General features: G+C 35.7%; 2 protein-coding genes across 2 annotated transcripts in view; both read left to right on the top strand.

Moving 5' to 3' along the window:
• Positions 1 to 2,121: 2,121 nt before the first annotated feature.
• Positions 2,122 to 3,835, top strand: LOC137238818 (tricarboxylate transport protein, mitochondrial-like). The gene is made up of 4 exons (XM_067763840.1): positions 2,122 to 2,689; positions 2,743 to 2,869; positions 2,928 to 3,148; positions 3,257 to 3,835. The coding sequence occupies exons 1-4, from the start codon at positions 2,575 to 2,577 to the stop codon at positions 3,685 to 3,687; spliced, it is 894 nt and encodes a 297-aa protein (XP_067619941.1). The 5' UTR covers positions 2,122 to 2,574; the 3' UTR covers positions 3,688 to 3,835.
• Positions 3,836 to 18,347: 14,512 nt separating this feature from the next.
• The window catches only part of Dhc1 (Dynein heavy chain 1), a 108,255-nt gene continuing 103,187 nt past the window's right edge, over positions 18,348 to 23,415 (top strand). Inside the window, exons 1-5 of the mRNA XM_067777450.1 lie at positions 18,348 to 18,512; positions 20,143 to 20,302; positions 20,744 to 20,891; positions 22,511 to 23,147; positions 23,206 to 23,313. Of these exons, the coding sequence (XP_067633551.1) occupies positions 18,348 to 18,512; positions 20,143 to 20,302; positions 20,744 to 20,891; positions 22,511 to 23,147; positions 23,206 to 23,313 (1,218 nt within the window). The remainder of the gene's footprint in view (positions 18,513 to 20,142; positions 20,303 to 20,743; positions 20,892 to 22,510; positions 23,148 to 23,205; positions 23,314 to 23,415) is intronic.

The raw sequence follows: 23,415 nt of genomic DNA, 5'->3' as shown, positions 1-23,415 counted from the left end.
CGAAATAAAAAACAGCCCTATTCTGCATTTCGACTTGGTTGGAATTTTTTCGATTTGGCAATTTTGGTTTCTGTGTTCCAATCTCTTTCGATCCAACTTCGAATCGTTCGATTTTGTGTATTCTGCATTTCGATCGTAGTTCCGTTTTTCTAAGTTGCAAATTAGTTGGCGGAAAAATATTTTCTTTTTATTTTTTTATTAATTTATAACAGAATTTAACAAAAATGTAAGTAAAACTTGTTAAGAAACGTAGAAGTCTTGATGGTGATTGTTTTTTATATGTTTCCAGGTCAAAAACAACATGTCGATGTCGAAGTCCTTGGACGTATTTGCCCCGCAAAAGTATCTAACACATACTTGAAAACATCCTTATTAAGTCGAAAGTTTTTTTTGAACCTAAATAAGAAAATAAGTCATTAAACTTTACCACTTTTAAGTTCAATTTCTTACAATTCGTCACTCATCTGAAATGGACTACACAAATCTCGCAATATTTGCCTTTCCATTCTCGCCTGGCCATCTTCGTATGCGTTGCTTTCTAACTCCACAAATAATGCCGCGGCTATTGATTCCATTATAATAGGCAGCTATAATTTGTGTCTGTTCGTTGGGTCCAGTTCTATGCCAAAGCAAGCTGCCGAAGTAGAGGAAGGTGAAGCGAAAACGTAAACAATCCTTGCGGAAAGAATAAATAAATCTTTATAAAGTATTTGGCCAGTGCAATGAAATTAGCATCCATAAAATTAAGAAAATGTCAACTATATTCGTGCAGGAATTCGTTTTAACAAAACTTGGTGGCCAAGGCAGGGAAATGGCCAAAAGAACGACAAAAACACACTTACAATTATGAAAGCACTTCACTCAAAAAAATATAACACTGCGGCAATATATTCTATTGCTTTTTTTTGTAATTGATTTTGTTCCAAACCGCTGATTTCGAAACATTCCGTACAAACAGCTGATTTCGAAAAATAATTTGCTATTCCTCTTCTCGTTACGATTCCGTCGTAATGCAGAATACGCAACTTTGACTAAAGCGGAGCGTAGAACGGGAACGCAATCGAAATGCAGAATAGGGGTAAACATTTTTTAATTCGGATAAGCCGTTTCTTTTTTACCAAGCCGGACTTTTATTTTGGCCTTAAAAAATAAATGTCCGGATTTAACTTTTATTTCCAGACTTTTATTTTTAAAAGTCCGAGTTTAGCTAGTTCTATTTGGCCTCAAAAAATAAAAATACAGATTTTACTTTTATATGTGGACTTTTATGGAAAAAGTTCGAAAAATAAAAAGGTCGCATGATTCGACATGATATTGCTATAGGGATATCTGGGAACTAAAACATTTTCACCTAGGACAATTTTTTGATCAGGACTTTTTCGACTCCGAAAAAAAAAAATTATTATTTTCCGTTTCTGGTTGGAAGTTTCATCTGCTGCATTGAGATGTGGCATGATGATTTATTGTAAATTTTTTACAAATTGATACTTATTTTACTACTACGGAAGCCGAAAGCTCTGGAACGTTCTAAAATTTGCCTTGTGTTCAATGGTATTTGCGTGATTGCCGACTGTTCTGCCAACTTTTAGAATTTTCAATACAAATTAAAACTTCTTTGCACAAATTCTAGAGATCACCAACTAACTTTTCGATAACTAATTAAAAAACCTAGTACAGATAAAATTCAACTTAACGTACCAAATAGATTGAAAAGGAATCGATAATACCTACAATATCTTATCCGTCAACTGCCTGACAGGATGTCCAATATGGATACTTTTTAGCGTTTTGACAGGGTGTTCAATATGGCGGCGCAAACGGCCGGCTATCATCAGCGGGTGATAGAAAGAGATACAGAATGAGACAGTGATAGTCAATTACAAATCCAATCTATTTGTAATCATTGTTTACTATATAGTTTGGCAGCTTAAGTAGAGGTTATGTTGCGAATAGAGTGGAAGGCAGTGGACTAGGCAGTCGAATGTCATATAATGAAGGAATGGTGTTCGGAGATTTTTCAAAGTTAAAAAAAAAAAAATGATAAAAGCTTTAATATAAATAAAACTATTCTTTTAATAACAACAAAAACGCCATATATATTCTGTATACATAAATTTGTAAGGATTATCTCACTTTAAAATTTGAATTAAATAATCTAAAGTTTTGTTTTGGAACTGAGTCGAGAACTGTGCGTGTGAATGTGCGAATTTTCACCGATCAGCTGTTAGTTGCGCTACTTGGTAAAATTTACAATGTTTGTAATTTTGACGTCACACTTGTTTTATCCACAATGGTCAATACCGCGATCCATATTGATGGATGTCAAAATTTGTAAACATTTTGCGATACGGACCATGATCATGCTTAACTTTCAATAAATATCGTGATCCATAATAAATCCATTATATTTTACTCAGACTGTGCAGGCTGTAAACAGCTAATTGCCTGCTTATCAGCTGTGATTTGTTTATATAGTTAATTGAAAAAAAAGAAATGTTCCAAAAAAGCTCTTTGACACATATGTATGAAATTTGTAATAAAGATGCCAAATAGCTAGCTTTAAAATTTTGCAAAATGGGTAATAACAGTTGGAAAAGTATTTTGGCTGGAGGAATGGCCGGCGGAACCGAGGTTCTTATAACATTTCCAACCGAATATATAAAGACTCAACTGCAATTGGACGAAAAAGGTAATGCACTGCAAACTTAGAACAAACTTAGCAACATTAATGTATGTATGTAGGAGCCAAAAAGAAGTACCAAGGCGTAGTTGACTGCTTATCAAAGACCACAAGACAATATGGATTCCTTGGCCTCTATCGCGGTATGAGTGTAATGCTTTATGGTAGCATACCCAAAATGGCAGTTACGTAAGGATACTGCTTATCATAATCTCCAAATAAATAACATTTTTTGTTTATTTCTTAGCTTTGGATCGTTTGAGTTTTTTAAGTCTCTGCTTGTTGAGCAGAAAAAACTTTCTACATTTAACGGATTTGTGTGCGGTTTGAGCGCAGGAGCTGTTGAGTCTTGTCTTGTGACTACACCAATGGAAAGCTTAAAAGTGAAACTTATTCATGACCGTCGAAGTGAAACACCGCAATTTCGTGGCTTGTTTCATGCGACTCGTCTAATACTCAAAAATCAAGGTGTGGTTAATAACCATCTCATTTTTATATTTTAACCGCTTTTGAAACGGTGGCCAATGCTTGTAATGTTCACTAAATAAAATGCTTATTCATCCTTATCTGCTGTAGGTTTTCGTGGCATGTACATGGGTCTTACACCCACACTTTTACGCCAATGTTCAAACCATGGAATACGTTTTAGTATAATGGAGGCGTTTAAAAATTATTTTAAAGGTGATGATCCTACTAAAAAACCAGCAAAATGGATGACAGTCATGATAGGGCTAATAGCAGGTGGTAGTGCAGTATTTGCTAATACACCAATTGATACATTAAAGACGCGCATGCAAGGCCTTGAAGCTGCTAAATATAAAAATAGTTGGGACTGCTTGGTAAAAACTTATCGTGAGGAGGGATTATTAGCTTTTTATAAAGGCATGACGCCACGACTTATCCGTTTATCCATACAAGCTGGTGCTCTTTTCACGCTCTACGATATTTATGTGGAATCATTTGATAAACTAGAAGACTGGTATAAAAAATCAAAGACTGACCGTTAGATACGTCACTGTTTTTTTTTTTTGGAAAGTACCTTCATTAAACTTTAAGCTCATCTACAGAACGGCAAAATGTCAAGTTAACCCTGAGTTAAAGCGGTCCTATGTATGTTTTGGATTGAATAAAATGTCAATGAAGGAGAAAACTGCAGCTTGTTGTTGTTGTTGTTTTTGTAGCGATAAGGTTGCTCCCCGAAGGCTTTGGGGAGTGTTATCGATGTGATGGTCCTTTGCCGGATACAGATCCGGTACGCTCCGGTACCACAGCACCATTAAGGTGCTGGCCCGACCATCTCGGGAACGATTTATGTGGCCACATTAAACCTTCAGGCCATCCCCTCCCTCCCCAACCCCAAGTTCCATAAGGAGCTTAGGGTCGCCAGAGCCTCGTCTGTTAGTGAAACAGGATTCGCCGCGGATAGGTGAGGTTGACAATTGGGTTTGGAGAAGCTATATGTTGCGCTGGCAACCTGTAGGGTTGCGCTACACAGCCCCTTGAATCTGGTATTTTAGTCGCCTCTTACGACAGGCATACCTACCGCGGGTATATTCTGACCCCCCCTAACCCGCTGGGGGAGATAATTCCTTTCCAGCTTCGTTACAGTTTGTTTGATCTACTTATCTATAACTGCTCAAGGCGAATTCAGTACCAGGTGTTGTTATCCCAACAGCTGATTGCTTCTTCTTGATTATTTTCCATACAACGCCTTGTACTACAACATGTCAGTTAATCGAAATCAAAGAAACTTTTCTTTTGACTTGACATTCTTCTGTACGGCGAATTTGTTGAATTCGTTTTTCCACCACCTGGTATGGATTCGCCTTGATAACCGCTTAACAAAGAAGAAGGAGCATCTATACCAGGTGGTGGCAAAGCGAATTCAATCAATTCGCTGTGCAGAAGAATGTCAAGTCAAATGAAAATTTTCATAGATTTCGATTAACTGACATTTTGTTGTACAATGCTTTGTATGGAAAATTATGACGAAGAAGCAATCAGCTGATGGGATAACACTACCTGTAATGAATTCGCCTTGACAAAGATCGATACCATTGTGGATAAAACAAGTGTGATAACTTCTGCATAGACGTCAAAATCACAAATAGAGTGGATCACCTGATTTTTAATTGGCTATCGTTGTCTCCTTCTGCATCTCTTTCTATCAACCGCTGAATATATGTAGCTGGCCCTATGCGCCGCCATATTGAACACCCTGTCAGAACGCTGCCAAAATGCTTAAAGTAGCCATATTGAGCATCCTGTCAGGCAGTTGACGGATAAGATATCACACTTGTTTTATCCACAATGACCGATACCCTTATAGCTTATAGTAAAACCTCAAACTTACACTATTTGGATAAATTTCTTTGCTATGACAAATTTGAAATTGCAATATTTTGCTGAGTGATTTTTGGAACAAGTGGAAAAGGATAAATATAAATTCTGTAATTTATTTAATACTTTGGGAAAAATTTAAACAACGTGACATCAGGACGGACAAGGCGACAGCTGTTTCGATTATACCTTGTAAATCTCTTCAAAGCCTTTTCTACCCGGGAGTGGGAGTCGAACTCGCACTCCTACGATAGTTGAAATGGTTATAAACGCATTCAAATTTTTTCCAAATTATTAAATAAATTATAAAATTAAAAAATTGCTTCAAATAAATGTTTTCATACAATTAAAAAAAAAAAAAAAAAGCAATACGGGCAATCCCCGATTATTAAATCATATAAATTCTCTCATTTGGCGTTTTGAAACAAATTCTGAAAAGAAGCGTTATTCAAAACTTTTGTGAGATAGGGCGTTTTCGAAATAGCAGCCAAGATAGGATGATAATCCATACAGCAGTCGAGTGGAATTTTATTGGAATGTTTTATTTTTAATATTTTAAAATTCACGTAAGGCTGGTTTAGCTTTTTTTTTTAAATAGTTTGGCATTTAAGAGATGGCTAACGTGCTAAAATGGTCGGAATAATCATTGTGAATTCATACAAGTGAAAAATCTTTCTATTTATCCATTGCCATACCTACCTGCCAAATAATAGCTCACAGGGGAACGGCTGTCGCGAATGGAAAAAATGTTTCTTTTATATTTTTATACTACTCATTTGTGTTTCGAACCAACTTTTCTTTTAAATATGTTACAGAAAATCAGATTACATATTAATATTCATTTTAAAAATCGATTAAATTTAGAAAACATGAGCAGCCAGATAAGCTAACATTTCAAAATATATCAACAATTCAATATAGCAGTCCCCTGCAAAAATGTTTGGAAAACACTATTAAGTCATTGAACAGCGATTTAACAGGTGATCCAAAATAGTAAAGAACGTTTTTTTCAAACCGTCCTCAGATACCCGAATTGAAGACTTTTGTATAATTTTTTGTAGGACCCATATAGGTGCACTTTACATTTTCATACTAAATTCTTTAAAAAAAATTTACCATCACAGCAATCCATATCTGATATTCCGCTCCTTTTTTGTTTCCCTGCGTACTTTCGACGACAGCAACCCCGGTAATTTTGATACTTCGTTCAGTGTCAAACTCATGTTCCACGCAGGTTTCACGCTAGTTTGACACTGACCGAAGTGTCAAACGGCAGTGTGTTAGAAAGAGAAAGGAATTATTTCCTTCTCAAACATATCCAACTTGTAAACCTGTACAAGAATAAAGACAGAGGGCTGAAGGCGAATACATATGTACGATAGTGATGGACGATATTTCGCTATTGGTGATTGCATCGCCGATATTGACAAATCGCTAATAGCTATAGCTATTGCAATCCAAATATATCAGTGATTGGCGATTTTCCTTCATTCGATTCTTTTGAATGGCAATCACCTCTGGCAGAATATCGCCAATAGCGATTATAGCGATTGGCGATTTTCCTTTAGCATGAAATTCTAATACTAATATTGATAGCGGGGATGCAATCATCGATAGTGAAATATCGTTCATCACTACTCATCTGTGTGCTTTGCTTTCCAACTGAGTAAAAAAGTTTATTGGCGACAAAAAGGAATAATTTTCTCGAAAATTGGAAAAAATATACTTTTACAAAAGTTTGCCAGCTATTATCGAAAAATGGGGTTAGTTGTCTTAAGAACTGCACAACGAAAAAAATTTCTCGTCAACAGATAGTGGTAAATAAGGGCGAAAAAAGTATGCTTTTTGTGCAGAGAAATTGTGGAAACGGCGAACGGAACAAAGCAAACTTGTGCAACAAGAATTTCGACGACGAAGTGATGTGCAATAATTGCAAAAAATGGTTTTGCAATGGGCGTGGAAGCACATCTGGATCCCAAATTGTTAAACTTTCGGTGAGGGCTAAACATAGGGAAGTCACCCTACATTCTGAAGATCCACTTCGAGAAACGGTACTAAAATTTTACTCGTGTGGCGTACGTAATGTATATGAATTGAGATCAAGAACAATGGAAGCCACTTATAACTGATCGTTCGTTTTTGCCGTGGTTGGTTAAGGTGCCTACCGAGCAAGAGCAGTGGCGTGCACGACAAATATCAGCAGCACAAATAAACAAATTAGAGCAATTATGGAAGGAAAATATCGATGCAACATTTCAGGATTTAGAGAAGCCAGGTATAGACACTGAACCATCACAAGTGCTATTGCGTTATGAATATGGTTATCAATACACTTGTGCGCCTAGAAACAGAATACGATAAAAATTTAAAAGGATCGGAAACACAGGAGGGTATAGAAATAAGATGGGACGTTGGCCTAAACAAAGAAACAATAGCATTTTTACACTTGCTAAAACTGATTCGGACATGAAACTAATGCATGTGTTATTCATAAGTTAATACTTCTAGGCTGTAGCCGTTAACAGTTTTATAAAACCTGTGTTTTTGATGGAAAAATAAAAGAATTATAGAAACATATATCACTCGTCTTATTGTAAACAGATTAACTCAAAATTTAAGTTTTTTGGGAGAATGCAATTCAAGCTTTGTCATATGGTTTGTATATGGTTGAATTCTCCGGCTAATTTCTAGGGCACTGAAGTGGGTGGCTAATTTTCTGCTAAAGAATATTTTTATAATAGTTTTGAGAATTTGCTATATTTTTCCTCTGTATTTTTCATTAAAAATTGATTCACTTTACTATACAAATATTATGCAGCCAAATACAACTTTCAGAATAAATTCATACGGAGTATTTCTGAATACATGGGTGTAGTATAATATAGTAAATAAATCATGTTTTTATGGTGTTACATATACAGATTTATTTCGGGTTGATTCATCTTACATTTAAAAATCAAAGCATTTTCAATTAGCAAAATTTATAAAACAAAGATGCATAGACATCTATTTCAGCTAGTTTCATCTCATTGAGTGTAATACGAGACTGAACATATTAGAATTTCACATTACATCAGTTTACTATAAAAGGTACATATTTTCGTCTTTTTATTCCAATTTGGTTCATATATTCTGTATACTAAATTAAATTAATGTATAACATTCAATCTACTCCGATAAACAAACTTAAACATTCAATTTTTATATCCAAGTATACAAATAATTGCAGATTCGCTTATCAAAGATAAATGAAAGCGATCGCCATAGCTGTAAAAAATAGCCATATCTATATTCACTGATAGCTCAAAATCGCTGTATCGCCCATCATATCTTCTGTAGAGAATCGCTTGTTAAAATAAAGCGATCGCTATAGCTATAAAAAATAGCCGTGATTCAAAAATAGCCATATCTATTTTCACTGATAGCTCAAAATAGCCATATCGTCCATCACTAATGTACGATACTAAAATATGTATTGACATTTGGGCACCATTGTTTCTTTTTTGTGGGCTGTCCATAGCGTTGAGTTTTTAATGTTGAACTTCTTCCAAGGCGAATTCAGTAGAGGTGGTGTTATCCCAACAGCTGATTGCTTCTTTTTGATAATTTCCCATACAAAGCCTTGTACAACAATATGCCAGTTAATCGAAATCAATAACCATTTCTTTTGGCTTGACATTCTTCTGCACAGCGAATTGGTTGAATTTGCTTTGCCACCACCTGGCATGGATTCGCCTTGACTTCTTCTAACGCTGCTAATTTTGGAGACTGGTGATTTGAATGTGGAAACTGAAAAAATGCACTTGAAGCAGTAAATTGGCGGTTGTTGGCGGTCTTTGTTGATTGTGGCGATGTTACTGGAATGCATAAGATTGCGTTGAACGCATCTATGTACATATGTTAAGGCGAATTCAGTACCAGGTGTTGTTATCCCATCAGCTGATTGCTTCTTCTTGATAACAACAATCTTGTACAACAAAAGGTCAGATAATCGAAATCTATGAAAATTTCTTTTGACTTGACATTCTTCTGCACGGCGAATTGATTAAGTTCGCTTTGTCACCACCTGGTATAGATTCGCCTTGTATATATGTATGTATATGAAAAACTTCATTACAAGGCGAATCTATACCAGGTGATTCAACCAATTCGCCGTGCAGAAGAATGTCAAGTGAAAAGAAAAAGTTCCTTGATTTTGATTAACTGACATTTTGTTGTACAAGTCTTTGTATGGGAAATTATTAAGAAGAAGCAATCAGCTGATGGGATAACACCACCTCTACTGAATTCGCCTTGGAAGAAGTTCCAACATTAAAAACTCAACGCTATGGACAGCCCACGAAAAAAAAACAATGGGACCCAAATGTCAATACATATTTTAGTATCGTACATATTCGCCTTCAGCCCTCTGTCTTTATTTTTCTTTTTCTAACACACTGCCGTTTGACACTTCGGTCTTGTTGCCTCATTGTGTTGTTGTTGTAGCAGTGCTTCATTGTGTTTCGGCCATTGCTGTTGTTGCCACAATATTAAAACCGAATACCAAATATCAAAAACAATTACTTAATTAAAAACTCTTTAAAAACAATATGATCAAATATATTTAGTAAATGTAACCATATTTTCTTTTTATTTAATAAAGTACTTAACCAAGTTCATTGCGTTCTTTTTTATTTATTCGGGCTGTTATTATTGCTAATGACAGCAAAAAGCAATATGATATTAAAATTTAGTAGTTTTGTCATTCACACTAACAAGCTCCTAATGATAGAAATGATTGGTTTTATTTGTATTGCTGAGGGGTTTATAACAACAACCATATGTTGTTTTGTCTACAGCATTGATCTGTTTATATTACCAACAATGAGTTGTTTGGCCGGCTTGTTCTGGGCAGCTTGCTTGGTTTTAGAACAAAACAGGAGAAACTCCTCGTTACTTTGCCAAAGTTTTAACAAAATTGAGGGGGTTTTTATATCATCTGTTATTAGTGAAAATGATAAACTGGGGACCATTGTGGATAAGACAAGTTTGATATCTACAGCCATTGTAAACAAGGTATACAGCTCTATAGCATAGACGTCAAAATTACAAATAGAACCGATCACCTGATGTTTTAAGTGAATATCGTGGACTCTGTTTCTCTTTCTATCACCCGCTGAAGATAGCCGACCCTATGCGCCGCCATATTGAACATCCTGTCAAAATGCTAAAATGTAGCCATCTTAAACATCCTGTCAGGCAGTTGACGGATAACGGATAAGATATCATACTTGTTTTATCCACAATGGTTTCCTACAGAGAAGTATTACTAATTAATTACTATTTTCTCTTTGTTGAATATGCAATTTACGTATGTTACGGTATAATTCGGATCTTAGTTTCCAATAAAAGATAAGCTACATCCAATTTAAAAACATGATTAGTTTTCAGAAGTTATATAAACAGGAGATTTCAAAGCCTCCCTAAATGTAATTTTTGGTGTAAATTTCCCCAAGTTTAATATTTTTTTAGCTTCGTATCAAATAAGTATTCACTTAAAAAAATAAAATGATAACATGATACTAGTTAAAAAGAAATTACTTTAAGAGTGAAAGTCGAGTTAAAACGTCGAACCCTTATCTATGGAATGCGAATTAAAAATCTTGAATCGTTCTAATTGTAATAATATTAAATAGATTTTGTGCTTTTGGAGGCAATCAATGTTTTGTAACTCTGTAATACCAATTCCACACAGGGGCTTAATGAAATATTTAGCCAAGTTTTATACACAAAATCCCTCATTGAACTCAATCTTCTATACAAAATACAAATTCCTAATTATTATTGTTTTATTGGGTAAAAGCCTATTTAAGGGGTCGACTGCTAATACGCTACCAAATATATCGAGAGAGGTGTCAAACGACGCGTCTTGACATCAGTATTAATAATCCGAAGTGGAAAATAAAAATTTTAATTCGTTCAGAAGATATGAAAGGAAAATAGAAAAATTACCCGCGGGTCCCTCCGAAACCGGGGGTGCGATCCACAGTATTTCTGCGCAGAACGCCTTTCTGTGTTGGCGGTTTCCGGCCGCGCTTATAAAAAATTACCCCGGGTGGGTCCAACACCGGTATCGAGTATCGAGTATATTCGATTCAAGTGAGTACTTCGGAATTTTTACCAAAATGAAGAAACTTTTTTGAATGAGATCGTATGGTTTGAATTTAATAGAAAATGAGTAAGGAAGTTTAAGTTTCGACGAAACCGAACATTATATACCTATTTGTGTGCTCTTACATATATCTTTAGCTTAATGTGAAAATGTGCTAAGTCACTTTTTTTGAAAAATTTTATTTTAATTATTTTATTTAAATTCAGTTTTAAGAATTCAAAATACATCGATCGCAAAAAAAAATATTTTAATTTTTAAGTGCTGTGGGCAATTATGTGTAAATGTGCTAAGTCGTCAGCGGTTAAAAAGAATGTGCTAAGTCAACCTGTCAATATTATCAATCTGAATTACTAGGCATTTCTTTGTGCGCGCATTTTATTTATTTATTTAATTCATTCAGTCTAAAAGTACATGCTTTGTTATTGTTGTTGTTGTTGTATTAACGATAAAGACACTCCCCGAAGGTTTTGGGTGAGTGTTAACGATGTTGATGGTCCTTTTCCGGATACGTTCCGGTAACAAAGCACTATTATGATACTAGCCCGACCATCTCGGGCACGATTTATATGACCACAAAGTGGGCGTGGTCGCCAACGTTTTTACAACAGTTTTTTGAAGAAAAAAAAAATATTTTTTGGGTTTTGGGGAGTGTTTTGGTCGAAAAATTTACTCTTTCGTCATTTTTTTTGCCGGCTCGAAAATTATATTTTGGGTATGCGTAGTGGAACTTTTTTTCCTGAGCCCAAATCCTATCGAAAAATCGATGGCGCGATATCGGTTAACTTTCGTCCATACAAATCGACCCAGGTTAATATACACTGATTGACCAGATGAGGGAGGAATGTAGCAAACGACTAAGTAAATCCGTCCTCTGTCTAGCAGGATTCGAACGCATCTAAATTCGATGTCATCAGTAGCTGGTAAATTAACCTCTTCGGATGGTATTGAAGAATGTACAGCCAGCAAAACACCACCCCCGGTTCTGTTTAAGCGATCATTTCTATAAGACTGATACTCGTCACAAAGAATTTCGGAATCAAAAACATGTGGTTTCAACCAAGTTTCAGTAAAAGCTATAATTTTGTAATTACAGTGAAATGATTTTAAATATAGATCTGTTAACTTTGAGTTTAAACCTCTCACGTTCTGGCAATATATACTGAAGGCAGATTTTAAAACAAAACATGTCAAATTATCTCTTTCTCTTTCTCTCGTTGGAAATTGTTTTTGTAATTTGACTTTCCGATAAGGCTTCGTCAGTTTTTTAGCTTGGAATCCAAGCAAAAATAAAGTAGTGTCTAATAGGTATTAGCCGTTTAAGTACAATTAATTAACTTCAAAACTTACAATTATTTTTATTCTTTATATTTATTTTTAATTTTTTATTTGTAACTTTGTTCTGGTTTTTTTGTTTGTTTTATATGCAATTTTATATAATGGGTCCATACCATATCAAAATTGTTACCGTTAACTTTGTACCAAAACAGATATTAATATCTTATTATACTATCTTATTGTACTAATATAGTAATAATCTTAATATATAAAAAACACGTGTCACACAATTGAGGCCAATGAACTCCTAAACTACTGAACTGATTTTGAATTTGTTTTGCACCCCGTGTGTAGTTTGATCTAACTTGAAATATAGGATAGGTGATTAGTTGACTAGGGTCTCGAGATATAGGCCAAAACGTGGACCCGGGCACCCCTAGAGTGCGTTTATAGAATATGGATATCAAATGAAAGCTGTTGATGAGTGCTTTAGTAGAGGGCAATTTTCATACCCCTTGTTCTGGTTTTTTTGTTTGTTTTATATGCAATTTTATATAATGGGTCCATACCATATCAAAATTGTTACCGTTAACTTTGTACCAAAAAAGATATTAATATCTTATTATACTATCTTATTGTACTAATATAGTAATAATCTTAATATATAAAAAACACGTGTCACACAATTGAGGCCAATGAACTCCTAAACTACTGAACTGATTTTGAATTTGTTTTGCACCCCGTGTGTAGTTTGATCTAACTTGAAATATAGGATAGGTGACTAGTTGACTAGGGTCTCGAGATATAGGCCAAAACGTGGACCCGGTCACCCCTAGAGTGCGTTTATAGAATATGGATATCAAATGAAAGCTGTTGATGAGTGATTTAGTAGAGGGTAATTTTCATACCCCTGGGTGACTCGGGTCTCGAGATATAGGCCAAAACGTGGACCTGGGTACCCCTAGAATGAGTGTATAGAATATGGATATCAAATGAAATCTGTTGATGAGTGCTTTACTACAGAGTAATATATTATCCAGAGACGGACTGGGACTGGGATTAGGACTAGGACTGTGACTGAGACTCGGAGTGGGACTGGGACTGGGACTAGAATAAAATACATACCACCTTCTGGGACAGGCAATAAGGGATGCAGAAGAATGAGAAGAAATTGAGAGGAGAGAAAAGAGAGAAGACGAAGGAGATTGAGAAAGAGATAGAATGAGAAGAAGATGGAGATAGATGAAGCGAAAAAGACGGAGGGAGGAGTGAATAAAAGGATTAGGAAAAAGTGAAGAGGGGGGGAGGGCAGAGTCAGACGGAAACAGCTTATTAAAATGTATGCAGATTGGCCAAATTTAGGGCAGGACAACGTCTGCCGGGTCTTCTAGTAGTAAATAAAATGTAAGGAAAAAGGAACAAAATGAAAAATCGGATTTGGTATTCATATTCAGCTAGCCTGGAATCTTGTCAGCATTTGTAAATAATGACGATCCATACACCAAGGTTGGCAAAATTTCATTTACACACGAACTTGAATATTTTAAAATTTATTTTTCATTAAAACTCGAGACAAGATACTCGTATGCATTCCTTTAAGATAACCGCCAATTAATGCCAAAAAAATGTTCAAATATTCAAGAAAACAAGTAAGGAAGGCCAATTTCGGGAGTAACCGAACATTACATACTCAGCTGAGAGCTTTGGAAAGAAAATAAGGGAAAATCACCATGTAGGAAAATGAATCTAGGGTAACCCTGGAAAGTGTTTGTATGACATGGGTATCAAATGGAAGGTATTAAAGAGTATTTTAAAAGGGAGTGGGCAATAGTTCTATAGGTGGACGCATTTTCGAGAAATCGTCATAAAGGTCGACCAGGGGTGACTCTAGAATGTGTTTGTACGATATGGGTATCAAGTTAAAGGTGTTAGTGAGTATTTTAAAGGAGAGTGGGCCTTAGCTATATAGGTGCACAACATTTTACTAATTTTCTATTTTGCGTCATAAGGTCAACCTACCTACCAAGTTTCATCGCTTTATCCGTCTTTGGTAATGAATTATCGCACAATTCGGGTTTTCAAAATTTTCGATATCGAAAAAGTGGGCGTGGTTGTAGTCCGATTTCGTTCATTTTAAATAGCGATCTGATATGAGTAACCAGGAACCTACATACCAAATTAAATCAAGATACCTCAAAATTTAATCAAGTTATCGTGTTAACAGACAGACGGATGTCCGGACAGACGGACGGACATGGCTCAATCAATCAGAGCTCTGAAATATACCAATAAGTTTATGCATGAATTCGAAGAAAGATATAGCATATTGGGACAAGTTCTTGACTAGCAAGTACCAAATCAAGTGTTCGATTTCGGTGTCAAGAAAACAAAAAGACCTTTCTTAAATCTAACGCTTTTTGCTAACCTCCGACAACTTCCCTAAAAATGAGTTTAAAGTGCATAGATCGTTTCTCAAACGCTTTTTGGAGCCCTCCAATTTTTGTAGAAGAAAAAAGGATACAGCTTGCAACTACAGCTCGGCCCTAAACTCGTCAAGGTAAGTTCTGATATGATAATTTTTCTTTAGCCAAACATCAAATAATATTTATTAAGTTTCCAAAGCAACCACTAAAGCTAACAAATACCCTGCACCAAATTTCATACGTGGCCAAAATAAATATGTTCTGGTTTTTTTGCAGCTCATAAATGCTGTGTCAGAATTATACCATGCACGAACTCAAGTGATTTGATATGGTCCAAAGTCTTGTACCGAACTTCGTGAAAGAGAGATTGAGAGGGGAGGAGGAGGGGAGGTAGGAAAAAAACAGTCTTCCTAGTAAAAAAATAAGTCCTTTAATTTTTCCTACAGGGCGAATGTCCTTCGATTGCTTGTAAAATTCCCATGGATGCGAACTCGTTTGATCGATGCATTGACATTTGCTGTGCAGTTTCCGTAAAATAAATCTCAAAGTCTTTCCGCATATACGATTGAATTCCCATACAGTATAAAAAATAAAATAACAAAATTTATATATTACAAGTTACCGTTAGGTGCCTGCGTAAAGATTTGCATTTTGTGCGCTCTATGCGTTACGCAGCGCTTACGGAATGTTTGTACATAAAACCACTCGGGCACAATTCGCCCAACATGCGGCGGCCATACGAGGCGACAGTAGTTCCGAGGACGAGGAAGAGAGTGGCGACGCAGTGCAGGTGAAATGCAATTATATAGATTAAATACTTAACAGTTTTAAAATAAATACAGATTCAAAATTTAAACTTTTTAAATTTAATGAGCTCCTGTATTTCACTTAATGGAATTTATCCATTTATTTGTTAAGGATTTTAATTGGTATAAGCTATGTATATCTAAATGCCAAATATGAGTTTGTGATCAGTTCACTAGCTAATGTCGGCATCTGTTATGTAATCCGTTATAAGATCTGACATTTTTTTCACACAATATTATGACTATAATAATTACATATGTATGTCAATATATGTATGTATGTATGTATGTATTAGCTATGTATGTATGTAGGTATATTAATTATATACTTACACAGAGTGTTGTATGTAAGTAACGTAAGTAATTTTTTTTGCATGGACGATACATTTAAAGTGAATGAGTTTATGCTTTCATAAGAGGTTGAAAGCCAGAACTTACATTAAAAAAATTCACACCGTATGCAAGTACAGAATAGGACTATGGCATCACACCGGACTAAGTCTTACATTATCAAAGCGTACTTACCCGTCCTTACCCCTGAAGGGACGACCTCTTCGCCCTCGCATTTTAAAATTCTATAACGGTTTGACTGGGAACTACATCGCAGCGCTACCAGAGAAGAAGCTAGTCGGCATATCTCATCTGCGAACTTGCAATGACTAAAGCGTTCTCAAAGGAGATCGGTAGAGGGGAAATGGGGGCTATATTATTTATTTGACGCTTTCATAGTCTTGGAACTAAATACATCTACATCCCTCCCTCGCTCTGTTTTCAGTGCAATACCCACTGGTGAAAGTGGCATTATTTTTGACAATTTTAACACCCTTCACGACCTTTGACATTTCTTCTTAGATAGCAGGGGAGAGATGTTAGCGGAGCTAATAAACGATATGACGTGCAGCGCGGTAAATGATGCCCGACAAGGGCAGCGTGTGTTTCGCAAGATCATTGCAAGGCTCGATTTTTTCCGTTTACATATTATAGAGAACAAGGCCACATTTCCCAGAAGAAGCTGCATCCTTGGTGACAGAACGTGATATTGTGAGACGGCAATACCCAGGCAGCTGGTCAATGAGTACAATAAAACTAAAACCTCTCTGTCGGTGTTTCGCAGCTGTGGTGAAACGTGAATGCTTTGTCGAACCTGACGAAACCCTACTACAGAGTATCGCTTACGTTGACAAAGTTCTGTCGGAATCGAATAAATGAGCGTGTGTTTCGTGCCGGAAACGTGTAATGCATTTATAAAGGTTCAAAATCAGTACACCCTGATGGAACAGTTATGCTAACACTTAAACCCTGTCGGCGATCGGATGCAACCTAATGACGACTACCGACAAAATTTGCTCTAAAATCACTCAGAGGCCTCGCTTAACATCTGCAGAGGGGCGAGCCCGTTTTTAAAAAACTTTTACTAAAGCAGGATCTGCACCTTGGATCCGATTAATCGTTAAACCAGTTCTGCAAACTCTTTGGGCACAAGCAGCCCGAAAATAACGGGAAACCGTTTAAGTACCAGGACTTATGTTTTGAAATAGCTTCATATCAAAAACCACGATAGCAACTCCGCATTATTTATTAACTTCCATCATATTTTTAAAAAGCACATTAATAAAGTTTTTGATTTGAAAAACTTGTACTAACATTTTATTCCAATAATTGAATTTTATATTCTTTACTTTTTTCATTACAGATTTTACAATTAGACCTTAGACTAGTTTTCCACATATACTATAACATAAATATTTTTAAAAAAGTTTTGTTTTGGATGTAGCATTCCTGAAGGGAATTCCTCTAGGGAATCAAAATATTTACAGTTTAAAAGAAAGCATGGAAAAATTATGATGAATAAGCGAACAGTTAGTTCCTCGCATTATTTCCAGGATGTTTCCATAAAAAGCGGAACGGGGGTGGGAAAATGTACATTATAGCTTAATCGTCCGATTGGCTCCAATACTTCCAAACATAAACATTCTCTATTTTACTTAAGGAATTTTCCTATTATTCCTGGAGAAAAATTTTAACGGTTTTTTGAATTTTGAGCATTACTTTTGTTATTCATTACAATACCAACTAATAATGCATTTTAGTTAGTGTTTTTAAGCAATTTTTATTTTGTTACATATTTTCAACGCACAACTTTTTTGTTTTTGTGATATAGGTATTTAGTGTCCCTTAGCAGTGAAAAGCCTAACTTTTATATTTGGGCAATTCCCGAGAGTATCGTATTCATGTAAAATTTTAAGAATTGGGTTTGTTCAAATGTTTCGAATATAAAATTCGATTGAAACAGGATATTTTGTGAGTTGCCTAACTATTTTATTTTTGGTTAAGGCGCTGGGTATAAATTATATAACTCACAATTTATACTCAGTTGAATTTTTGCTTAGCACATTTTACATTTATACATACATATGTACATACTTTTTGAATTTTGTGAACTAATACGATTTTATATTTTTAACGATATTTTGTATTTTCTTGCGCCGCCAAAAAAAATGTACACAATTTTTTATTGCATAAAATGGTAACGCCTTTTATCGAAAATCAACATATACATACATATACATGCATAATTTAAAATTATTTGATTTCATTACGTGAGTCGGGATAATCATTTTCGTAACTGAAAAAAAAAAAATAAAAACAACATAATTCACCATTATTCGCAAATGGCTACCGATGCTGACGAAGCGCAGCGCCGACGTGAAGAATGCGAAAGAAAAGCTCGACGTGGGGAGATGGATCCTCGTTTGGAATTTACATTCCAATTGTTGATCGATGCGACTCAATTGCCTAGACATCAACTTATGGATTATATATTCGAGGGTGACATGGTAGGTATTTAAAGAAATTAAAGAAAAACACCAACAAATAATGAAGGTAGGTATATAGGTAGGAAAATTCACTTTAAACGGGCTTGTCAACAGTATCGGCGCCAAAAAATATCAAAAAGCCTCAAAAAAAGAGTCCTCTTTAAAATTTTTACTAAAAGCTTATACTTCTGGGTGGAATATCATTTTGTCTCGGTTGCCATTTCGAAAACGCTTTCACCATTATGCAATAAAAGTGGACATGTGAAGTCAGTAGTACAACAACAAATATTTTCGGGCCCTCTTAATCCGGTCATGATTTTAAAAGTAGTTGGTAGGGAATTTTTTGGTACTATTTTGCTACTTGTTACTACTTTAGTAATGAAATGGGCGGAAAAGAGAACATGAAAGAAAAGAGAAAATGGAGAGTAGAGAATGTAAAAGTAAAGTATGTTAAAGGAAGTCGGAAAAGTAAAGGGAACAAGAGCAATAGGGAGAATGAGAATAATGGTAACAGGAAGAGTATAAAAAGCATTAGGGCAAGATTATGAGTACGAGTGAGAGTTAGACTTCGATAAGAGTGAAAACAGGACGAACAAGAAGAAGAGAGGGAAAAATAAAAGAATTTCAAAAACTAGTGGGGCCGATTAGGGTGAACTGGAAAAACGCAAAGGTTGGTAAATAAGAGTGGAAGGGGAGGATGGGACAGCAGAGAGGCAGGTGGAAAGATAGGGATACTAAGAGTGACGCTTGTCGGGTTTGATCATAAGGCTGCAAGTATTTTATGTTGCTCTACACATTGGGATGGCCAGAATTGTTCAAAATGAAGATATTATAAGCCAAATACTTCTTCTTTGCCATCACGTAAATTCAAAAGCTCTGACCTTTTGAAGCATCGTTGTTATATATTTTTACACCAATCACCTCATTCTGCTAAATGAGCCTACCTCTTGACGCTTGGGTTACAAAGGTAAATGTTGGGTCTTGGGACAGTATACAGTCAATGCCGAGTTTTCGTATTACAAGCATCCCAAATACTCACCCGCAACATCATCATATTGTTCCGAGTTATCAGGCATCTCATTGACGTCAACGGTCTGTTTCCATTTTAATTAGTTGTATATAATTTGAAACTCTGAAGATCCAGAGTCTTAAGAATGGAAGCAATACCCTTACAAAGCAATACCAATACCAATTACAAAAAGTAAATAACGCTCTCCACAAAAGGAAATACAACAGCAGGACTTCTTTTCCTGTACTACTTTCATACTGAAGAATGGCATGTGGGTAGTATTTTTTATGATACTGAAAAAAATAAATTTAAAAAGCAACACAAAGTTACGAAGGCGAGTTTTGTTAAATGCGACTATTTTTGTAATATTGACTTCACCTGTCTGATTTTATTGCACTATGGCTCTGACTCAGAATTCGGTTGAATGACGCCCTATCTCAGATTTTTTTCCATAAACGCCATATCTCAAAATGTATTGAATTTATTATTATATTGTAATTGTGAGATAGATTTAAAGAAAATTCCTAAGTACTTGGTTCTTAAAACAAATTCTGATAAAAATAAGGCGGATGTTTCACTCAGCCGTCTATATTGTGTACATATATTTATATTTATGTATAAAAGTTCATTTATTTCTCACAGTTGGATGAAATCAATCAACTTTTTCTGCCCAACATGAAAAACAAACTTTTGTGGTTTTATCAAGAGGTGGACGAGCCTGAAACGCAAGCTGTGCAGGATCCCAATAAACCAGGACCGTCGCGCAGTGGAATAGCATCGAGTAGCTCAAAAACACCACAGGGTATATTTATAAAATCAAAAAAATAATTCAGCTTCCTTTATAATGGACATGTTTATTTAGAGCACTGAAGGGCAATTCACGTTACGTGTAAAAGAATGTGATAAAATGAAAAAAGACATGAAAAACAGTTTTGCTCAAATGTAAGAAAACTCATTTTATTTTATCACTTCCCAAAACGTGAATTGCCTTCCAGTTTTTTAGTAATGAATGAATTTGCATTTTGGGTCAAAATTGACTTTTTTCGTTGTTTCTAATTGAGAATTTCTCTTTAAAACTGTGATCTATTCTTCTGGCCCAATAACATAATAAATTAGGTGCTGTAGATAGTGATAGCCGTTTGATATAATTTCTTTAAAAGTCTTATACTGCTTAAATTTAATATCAACTTTATCTTTGTTATAAATACATTGCCCTTTTTATTTTATGTTCTTATGTGTGTAGGCTCATCACCTAGCGGAGCTGCCCCATCGAAACCGAAAAAATTATTTCTCACTGATGGCTGGACTTGTGCTTTCACCGGGATTTGCATTTACATTTTTCGTGTGAATACTTCAAAACAGTTGCCGGAAGAAGGTTTCCAAAAGGATTTGTAAGTTTGATTAAAGCCTGATAACTAAGCACTCAATCCAATATAAATTCGACCCTGACAGACAGTCTTATATTTTCAAAATATATAGAACGAAACTTTCAGTTATGGAAAATTAATATGGAGTAAATACTTACGTTACTGGGCGTCTAACCACGAGACGTCCATTATGTAATTCAATTCCTACAAAGAACAAAAATCTAGCCGCGAATATTTGTATCTGTAGCATAAACCATACGGCTGCAGAGAAGAATTCTGCAAGATGCGGGGGAGTTGCTAGTTAGTTTTAAAAGCTTAAGGTAATAATTTTTTTTTTTTGACATTAAGAAGATATAATCACAAGAATGGTCCGAGGTCCAATTATATCCAAGATTTGAAATTTAGAGAGATTGCAGTAATACTGCCTAAAGAACCAAATCTAAATCAACCAACGTAATTTAAATCCTCATCCTATTACAGTGTACATAATTGTTCGAATGGTAGAATTTATTAGAAGATATCGTCGTTGGTCCCTACTACCGATATATATCCCCTCTCTTTAATTTACCATTTCCTTTTTAGTATTATGTTCCATTTCCCGTTTTTTCCCTTCCTTTCGCTTTTAGCCTTTTCCTCTCCCTCCTTCTGCCTTGCTGTCTACGTATAATCCCTCCTCCGATTTCTTTACATCTCCATCCTCTTCCTATTCAATGCCCCATATTTTCCTGTTCTTCTCGCTTATCGTCTTCCCTCTATACCTTCCGCTTCCTGTACACCATTATTTCGCCTCTCATCTACCTAGTTTTTTCTTTCCTTCCCTTCCCTTCCTTTTCCTCTTCTTCTCGCCCTCTGTCCTTCCCTCTCACCCTATTTTTCCACACACAGTCCCTGTCCCAAACGTTGTGCTCCTCGATTTGCCTTTTCTTCTTTGTTCCCACCTCATCTTCACCTCGCTACCTCATTTCTCCCAACCCTTCTCAATACATTGTGATATGAAATTTATATATATATATCTACGAAATCACGATACTTTCTGGCTGGACATGGTTGGAACAAATTACGCGTCTAGTGCTCCGATTTTTAGAGCTTTAAAGAGTTTAATACGCTTTCAACGCCTGTGGGTCTGGACTTTTCCTCCACAAAATACATATTTAAATTATTTTTAAATGATTTATATACTTAAACTTTTAGTTAATTTTTAGCTTTTACGCTTAAACACTAGTACGTCTTGTAATCTGTGTGAATATTTTTACATTTTCTAGATTAATACGAAAAAAAAAAAAAAAAATAATAAATAAATAAATAAATAAATATAGAGATAAAGGTAGCCTGCTCCGTCTACCACACAAAAGATCTTGGGTTGACGCCCCGGGCAAAGCACCATCAAAATTGTCGCCCCTAGGCAGTGTTTGGCAAGCAGTCCGAGTGTATTTGTGCCATGAAAAGCTCTTAGTTCGGAGCCGTTCGGAGTCGGCATAAAACAAGTACGTCCCGTCCCACAAATCTGTAGAAAACTTTAAAAGAAGCACGACGCAAATTGGAAGAGAAGCTCGGCCTTTAACCTCTTCGGAGGTTATCGCGCCTTACATTTATTTACTACTTATTTATGGAGTATAATAATTTTTCCTTTAAATACCTTCCAGATGCTGTGGTGTTATTGACGGCAAAAACGTCGGTTTAGTTACCTCAGTCGAACGCATTATCGAGTATGTTTTCATGCAAGCATTGGCATTCCCGAGTCTTGAGGGCGATGAAGAAGATGTTAGTTGCGGTTTGATCAAAGGTCAATTATTGCCGAGCTTAAGATCTTTTTGCAGTGCTTTACGTGTTTGTGAACAAGTTTGCGATCATGTGAATATTTTTGATGATAAATGCGATATGTTCGAAAAGATTGAAAGTGTCGAAGAGGTCAAAGATTTGGCGAAGGATCAAGAATTTTGTGCACAACTAGAAGAACGCGTAAATAACTGGATAAAAGGTATTATGAAGATACTTGGTGAGAGTGAACAGCTCCGCAAGGAGAATGATTCAAGTGGACCGCAAGATGAATTGGAGTATTGGAAAAAGCGGGCTGCCCAATTTTCACAACTTCTAGCACATTTGCAGGAACGTGAGGCGCAATATACATTGCATTGCCTTTTTTTGGCTGGTTCGCGCGTCATCCGTATTTGGAAGGAAACCGATCGAAAAATAACGTTTTGCTACAATGAAGCTCACGACAATTCGAAGTTTATTCAAGCAATGGAATCATGTTGTCACTCTTTATATTTGGACGATCCGGTAAGTTTTATCTTGTAGCTAGGTAACATGAAATAATTCAATTTATATTTAAATGTAGGTGAGCATGAAGCGATCAATACTTGGGCTGCTCCAAACAGTGCGATTGATCTACAGCGTATCACAATTCTACAACACTTCCGAGCGAACCTCTTCACTTATGGTTAAGGTTAGTATATCACACTCAACATTGTTCAAGTATTTTGACACTGGCGGGAACGAATTTGGATAAAGAACGATAGTATATTTCGGCAACTAAATAAATATTTTT

This window comes from Eurosta solidaginis, chromosome 1 (assembly GCF_040869045.1).
Source record: "Eurosta solidaginis isolate ZX-2024a chromosome 1, ASM4086904v1, whole genome shotgun sequence".
Taxonomy (NCBI): Eukaryota; Metazoa; Arthropoda; class Insecta; order Diptera; family Tephritidae; genus Eurosta; species Eurosta solidaginis.
This window is presented reverse-complemented; position numbering and strand designations above follow the sequence as displayed.

What these genes read in the sequence shown, in the direction of transcription:
- LOC137238818 (XM_067763840.1), top strand. Translation starts at nt 2,575, where the DNA reads ATGGGTAATAACAGTTGGAAAAGTATTTTGGCTGGAGGAATGGCCGGC. An exon ending in ACTGCAATTGGACGAAAAAG is followed by an intron (nt 2,690 to 2,742) that starts GTAATGCACTGC and finishes GTATGTATGTAG; the next exon opens with GAGCCAAAAAGAAGTACCAA. An exon ending in ATACCCAAAATGGCAGTTAC is followed by an intron (nt 2,870 to 2,927) that starts GTAAGGATACTG and finishes TTTATTTCTTAG; the next exon opens with CTTTGGATCGTTTGAGTTTT.